Source organism: Tupaia chinensis, unplaced genomic scaffold, assembly GCF_000334495.1.
Source record: "Tupaia chinensis unplaced genomic scaffold, TupChi_1.0 Scaffold000115_1, whole genome shotgun sequence".
NCBI classification, from domain to species: Eukaryota; Metazoa; Chordata; class Mammalia; order Scandentia; family Tupaiidae; genus Tupaia; species Tupaia belangeri.
In genome coordinates this window covers 128,899-135,469 of record NW_006159579.1, presented here as the reverse complement: position 1 = coordinate 135,469, position 6,571 = coordinate 128,899, and the positions used below count along the sequence as shown (strand labels likewise).

The 6,571-nt window shown below is 50.2% G+C and overlaps 1 protein-coding gene across 2 annotated transcripts in view; it reads left to right on the top strand.

Annotated features, from left to right (window-relative positions):
* Window positions 1-1,374: 1,374 nt before the first annotated feature.
* SUN5 (Sad1 and UNC84 domain containing 5) overlaps window positions 1,375-6,571 on the top strand; it is a 24,950-nt gene continuing 19,753 nt past the window's right edge. Inside the window, exons 1-5 of one of the 2 annotated variants that reach the window (XM_006143997.1) lie at window positions 1,375-1,566; window positions 4,431-4,489; window positions 4,700-4,768; window positions 5,620-5,686; window positions 6,403-6,464. In XM_006143997.1, the coding sequence (XP_006144059.1) occupies window positions 1,493-1,566; window positions 4,431-4,489; window positions 4,700-4,768; window positions 5,620-5,686; window positions 6,403-6,464 (331 nt within the window). In that variant the 5' untranslated portion in view covers window positions 1,375-1,492. Of the gene's footprint in view, window positions 1,567-4,430; window positions 4,490-4,699; window positions 4,775-5,619; window positions 5,687-6,402; window positions 6,465-6,571 lie in introns of both variants that reach the window. The other variant, XM_006143996.1, reaches the window with a different exon arrangement.

Here is a 6,571-nt window from a genome sequence, read left to right as displayed (position 1 = left end):
TGTTTGTCATGCTGTCATCTGTCCAATCACAAGGACACTTATGGTTATGCTGGGACCACTTAATCTAGCATATTCTCCCAGTCTCGAAGTCATCTGATTAGCAACCTTAATGCCATCTGCTGCCTTTAATTTTCTGCTATAGTTTAGATGATACTTTGTCCCCCAAAGGTTCATGGTCTAAAAGCTTAGTCCCCAGTGTAATGACTTTGAGAGGTGGTGAGAACTTTAAAAAATAGCGCTTAATAGAAGGGCACCATCCAGTTGCCTGGGGATGGGAGGGGGACAGACAGAGGAAGTGGGAATCCTTCTCCCTCATTTTGCACACGCTCACTTTCCTCTGCTTTGGTTAATCATGTTGCGATGTAGCATCAGAAGCCAGCTTGATGCCAGCCCCATGCCTTTGGACATTCCAGCCACCAGAATTATATAAACTATTCTCCATAAATCACTCAGCCTCAGGTGCTTCAGTTTAGCCACACAACAATGGACTAAGACATTCACGGCTGCCATATAATGTAACATATTCACTTATTCAGTTTTATTTTTTCTTTGAGAAGGTTTTGCTATAGGGCGCGTGTGCTCGCCAGAGAGACAGAGAGGAACACAGAGACAGAAAGCAAGAAATTACCACCCAGGGAGGATGACCACACCGTAATCCCTTCTCCTCCATCATTCTCTTGGGATCTTGGGCACGCACGCGCATGAGTCTGGCGTGAGTTTAAGCCACCAGGTCTGGGACTTGAACCACGGTCAATTACGTGGGAGTTCAGCAACATAGCCATCACGCTAACTGCTGGTGTCAACATGTTCAGGTTTTTATTCATGGGCCTTTGGGGAACCATAATTCCACTTCCAACAGGTATTTAGACTGCAATTTTGAGCAACTACCACCAGGGGGTTAAGAGTGAATTCATTTTTAACTTCACAGTCCAAATGGTCAAATACAAAAAGCTTAGCCAGACATTTCCACTCGGTTATGCTTATCTTTTTGCCCAGTACAAAGTAGAATCTTAGTAAAAGAGTAACACACTTAAATGTTATTTTGTGTTAGGCAGACTGCCCACCAGGAAGCAGCTCAGCATTATAAAATACATTCCTATGAACCTAGGAAGTGGGTAACTCTGGGAAGCTTGGGTCAGGAAGGGCCCTAGGGAGCAATGAAAAGCATGGCCTAATTAATGAAGCCTCAGTTCTCACTCTTGCTCAGCCTCTGAGACACTAACGTGGCCCTTCCTGTCTTAAGACCTCAATTTCCAAATCTTAAAAAACAGGCAGTTGGACATGATGGCTTCCTCTAGGGCAGGTTCCAGGGCCAAGCTGGAGACTGCCCCTCCCCAGCCCACCTCCTTTGTGAGGTCACAGAGCTCACAGCTCCACCCGACCCAGGCAGATTCTCCATGGCACCTTCCAGGGGACACTCAGAGGCAGCAGCTCCCTCTTCACTGACTCCCAGACATCCCACCACCAACCCCAGCCCTCGAGAAGGAAACTGATGCCACGGTTCCCAAGGAACCCCGGAGACCCAAGTGCTCCACCCGAAGATGCGCACAATCCCAGGTCCAGGAGGTGAGGATGGCGGCCCCTCCCTTTGCCCGGCCCTTCAAAGTTTTGTTTTGCTTTGTTTTGGGAAGATTTTTGCTATAGGGTGCATGTGCTCGCCAGAGAGACAAAGAGACAGAAAGTGAGAAATCACCTCCCAGGGCGGGTGGTCACTCCATAATCCACCGCCCCCCCCGGGATTTTAGGCAAACACGCACATGCACCCAATGCGAGTTTTAAGCTGCTGGGTCCAGGACTCAAACCTAATATGTGAGAGTTCAAAGATATAACCATTATGCCATCTGCTGGTTCCAACAGTTTACAGAATGCTCACCTCCCCTCGGAGGTGAGAAGCATTATCAGTCACACTCTGCAGACACAGCCACTGTGATCAGAAAGGTGGGACAGTGGCCAGGAAGTGGTGCAACAACCATCCTCTCAGCACGTGTTTAGTGAGCACCTACTGTGTGGCAGGCACTGCAGAGAATGCTGGGAGCATGGCGCTGTGCCAAGCCACCTGCCCCTGGCCTCATGGAATTCGGAGCCCAGTGAGAGAAAGAGAAACGAACAGGAAACATGTATTTCTGCTGGCCTGGCTGCTAGGAGCTCTCTGGTTATAAATGACAGAAAGTCTGATTTGAGTTGATGTCCAGAGCCAGGCCAGAGTGCAGCAGTTAAGGGCTGTGCAGAGGAAGCTGATCCCACACAGCAGACTGGGGTTCGAATCTGGGCCCCCACAGCAATGTGCCAGGTGCACGTACTCATGCCAGGATCCTGACAGGACAGAGAACTAGAGGAAGGAGGACTGAGGCATGACCGGGCCCCACTGAGGGGTTTTCTCTCTTTCACATGCATACACAAGAACCAATAAAGGGAAACAGAAAAAAAAATGCTGCTTAGATCAGGGTCCCCAAATTAGGTACATAAAAGAATCCACGGGGGTAAAGGGAAGACACTCTTAAAAACTGAGTGTATTTTTTTTTAGGTTATCCTCTTCTACTCCATATTCCTTGGAGTGCATAAATAAATCTGTACATTTGAAAAGGGCAAGTAATAAGCTAGCATAACTGGACACACATGCACAATTTCTTTTTTAAGTAATTTTAAAAATTTATTCAATTTTATTTATTATTATTATATATTTTTTTTTAATTTGACCAGAGAAAGAATGAGGAAGAGAGAGAGGGAAAGTGAGAAAGCAAGCCTCCAGGTCCAGGACTCAAACCGTGGTTTACAGAATGCTCACCTCCCCTCGGAGGTGAGAAGCATTATCAGTCACACTCTGCAGACACAGCCACTGTGATCAGAAAGGTGGGACAGTGGCCAGGAAGTGGTGCAACAACCATCCTCTCAGCACGTGTTTAGTGAGCACCTACTGTGTGGCAGGCACTGCAGAGAATGCTGGGAGCATGGCGCTGTGCCAAGCCACCTGCCCCTGGCCTCATGGAATTCGGAGCCCAGTGAGAGAAAGAGAAACGAACAGGAAACATGTATTTCTGCTGGCCTGGCTGCTAGGAGCTCTCTGGTTATAAATGACAGAAAGTCTGATTTGAGTTGATGTCCAGAGCCAGGCCAGAGTGCAGCAGTTAAGGGCTGTGCAGAGGAAGCTGATCCCACACAGCAGACTGGGGTTCGAATCTGGGCCCCCACAGCAATGTGCCAGGTGCACGTACTCATGCCAGGATCCTGACAGGACAGAGAACTAGAGGAAGGAGGACTGAGGCATGACCGGGCCCCACTGAGGGGTTTTCTCTCTTTCACATGCATACACAAGAACCAATAAAGGGAAACAGAAAAAAAAATGCTGCTTAGATCAGGGTCCCCAAATTAGGTACATAAAAGAATCCACGGGGGTAAAGGGAAGACACTCTTAAAAACTGAGTGTATTTTTTTTTAGGTTATCCTCTTCTACTCCATATTCCTTGGAGTGCATAAATAAATCTGTACATTTGAAAAGGGCAAGTAATAAGCTAGCATAACTGGACACACATGCACAATTTCTTTTTTAAGTAATTTTAAAAATTTATTCAATTTTATTTATTATTATTATATATTTTTTTTTAATTTGACCAGAGAAAGAATGAGGAAGAGAGAGAGGGAAAGTGAGAAAGCAAGCCTCCAGGTCCAGGACTCAAACCGTGGTTGGCCATGTGAGAGTCCAACACTTTAACCACCCCATCACCTGCCAGCCCCCATAATTTCTTAATAAACACACATAAAACCACTGGGGGTAGAATAAAAAACATGTGAAGACTTTGCCTTAAGAAATCGAAGATTCTGAAACCTCACACACCAGGTGCAGGTGACTCCAGGGTGTACTACCTCTGCTGTGCGCACTGCCACCTACGGCCATTCCTGCCATCCGTGTGCTTTCTCTGGCCTCCGCTCCACTCAGCGGCTGCCCCGGTGCTGGGTGTCCAGCTGACACATAGCTTTATAGGGTGGTAGGAGAATGGTATTGGTTTCTGTGGGTCTCATTTCAGCAGTAAGAACATCTTTCCCCCAAGTGCCATCCCTTCTAGCCACCCCCTACCTAGCGTCCCTACCCTTCAAGCACCGCCCTCCATCTTTGAACCAATCACAGCAAAGGGAGCAGGAGTACTGCAACAGGCTTTGACCAATCAGAATTGCCTAAAATCATAAAGTCTAGGAGCAGAGAAAGGAATGAAATCAGGCTTCTGCCAGCCTCTGGGACTCCTCATGGTGACACTCACCTGTGACTGCCCCGGCAACCTGAGTTCTTTCCTCAAAAGAGACCTGGGTCTGGGGTCAACCACACCTGAGTTTGTCCCTGATTCATAGACTCGTGGTCTTGGGAAAAGTTCTCAGCAACTCAGTGTGAGATGTGATGACCCTCGTTCTTCATCCAATTGTGAATCTTGTCATCCCAGGGTCACCCAACGAGGCCGGAACACCAGCAGGATGGCAGAGGACTCCTCATCCAGTGCAAGTGAGCAGGGATGGTACTATAAGATCTTCTTGGGCAGGGAGCAACTGAGGCTCAGAGATGTCACAAGGGCAACCCAGGGCCACCGAGCAAGGGGCAGGCAGGGGCAGAGGGGCAGGGATGCCTACCCCAAGCTCTGGGTGCTCCCTGGGTCTCTGGCAACATCCCGTCCCAGAGGCTGGCAGCGATGTGACAGTCCTGTGCTCTCTGCAGGTGACGCGTTCCTGCTACCTGTCCGTATCAGTACCCCAGCCATAAGCCTGACTCAGTGGATACTGGGATGTATGTGTACGTATATACCAAGGAACCGCTTCGGTTATCAACATGGGCCCCTGGGAGAGGGTCCACTCTCAGTGCAGGCTGACTGCAGGGCAGGGTGCAGGGGGCGGGCAAAGCCTGCACTGGGGGCAATGGTGGCAGAGCTGCAGGCTGAGCTCTGGAGGTATCACTCCCTCCAGGAGCTCTGTGGTGGTTGGAGAAGGGAAGTGGAAGGGAGACTTGCTGTTTGCAGGAGGAATTAACCGCCAGCTCTGGGACCTGCTTTGCCACCAGCTGGGCACTGGTACTATCCATCCATCCACTGAGTCATCTGTCAATTCACCCATACCCTTATTTGCTAATATGTCCATCTACTCAGTCCTCAACCCTTCCATCTCTGTCTGTTCATCCATCCTTTCATTCTCCCACACTCTTCTCCATCTTCCTATTCATCCATCTTCCTAGCCATTCTCATTTTTCCATCTATCCACATATGCTCCCACCTTTCCAATCGTTCTGAACCTCTAGTTTTTGCCTAGCTCCATATTGGGCACCCAGAGATGACTCAGACCAGGACTCTGTCCTTGCCAAGCTTCCAGAGTCTGGGAATGGGCATTGCAGCCTTTTTGTGCTCCTGAGTCACCATAAGCACATATTAACTGCCAGTTGTGGATGGCGCTCACCTGTAGGATCCATCCTCCCTCCACGCTGGTGCTTACTCATGAGCAGAGCCAGGGGCAGTGCTAGACTCAACCAGAAATGTCAAGAGGGTCTTCCAGTCCTGGGCATTTCCCCCAGCCATAGAACAGTCACCGAGTCCTCATAGTGGGACAGAAATGAGCACGCAGCTACTCACTGTTCTGTCTCCTCTACAGCCTGGTTCACCTGCCTGGCCTGCTTCCTGAGAACGCAGGCCCAGCAAGTTCTGTTCAACACCTGCAGGTGAGCAGGGAAGGTCGGGGGAGTGGGACGGGGGCTGGGAACGGGCAGCTGGTGCCATGGCAGCCCTCTCCTTGGTTTGGACCTCTCCTTGATAGCCAGGCCAGGTAAACAATCCCAAACCTGGCTTTCGTGAGATCCTCCTCCCCAGAAACCACTGTGGCTCCCACTGCTCCATCTCCTCAGCCTATAGCCTCCTGGAACCTGCCCCACCCTCCCTTTCAAAGCTGAACTCATTCTACTTCCTGCCGGAAACACTGTGGGCCAGCAAAGCGAGGAGTCTCCCTCTCTGGACCCACTATTCCTATGCCACTACCGTGCTTTTGCGCAGGCTGTTCTCCCGGCCTGACTGCCTGTCCCCTCCTTTCCCTTTACCCTTCCCGCCCATGAAAGCTCCTCTGAATTTCCGCAGAGCTGTCCACCTCCTTCCTTCACTTAAAGTGGACATTTTAAACATTTCCTCAATGCTTAGCCCTGGCCCCCACCACTCAGGGGCTCCCAGTCAGATGAGAAAGACAGTGCCAAGGGGAATGTTGAGAGGTCGACCGTGGCGGTCTTAGGAGCAGGAGACATCTGAGCTGAAGCCCAAAGGACATGTTTACCAGGAGAGGAGACAGAGGGGGACAAACAGCATGCAGATAGAAAAGGGAACGAGGAGGAAGAAGGCAAACCCTCGCAGAGCCCCCAGCATTTCCGTGACCATGGCCTCTGTCCTCCAGGTGCAAGCTGCTGTGCCAGAAGCTCATGGAGAAGACGGGGGTTCTGGTCCTCTGTGCTTTCGGTGCGTCTCCAGGGCCCTGTCCAGTCCCAGGTCGAGGTGTCCCAGAGGTCTGGCCAATCCTGGGGCGGGAAAGAGCAGGAGCTATGGAACCTACTAAGTAACACTGT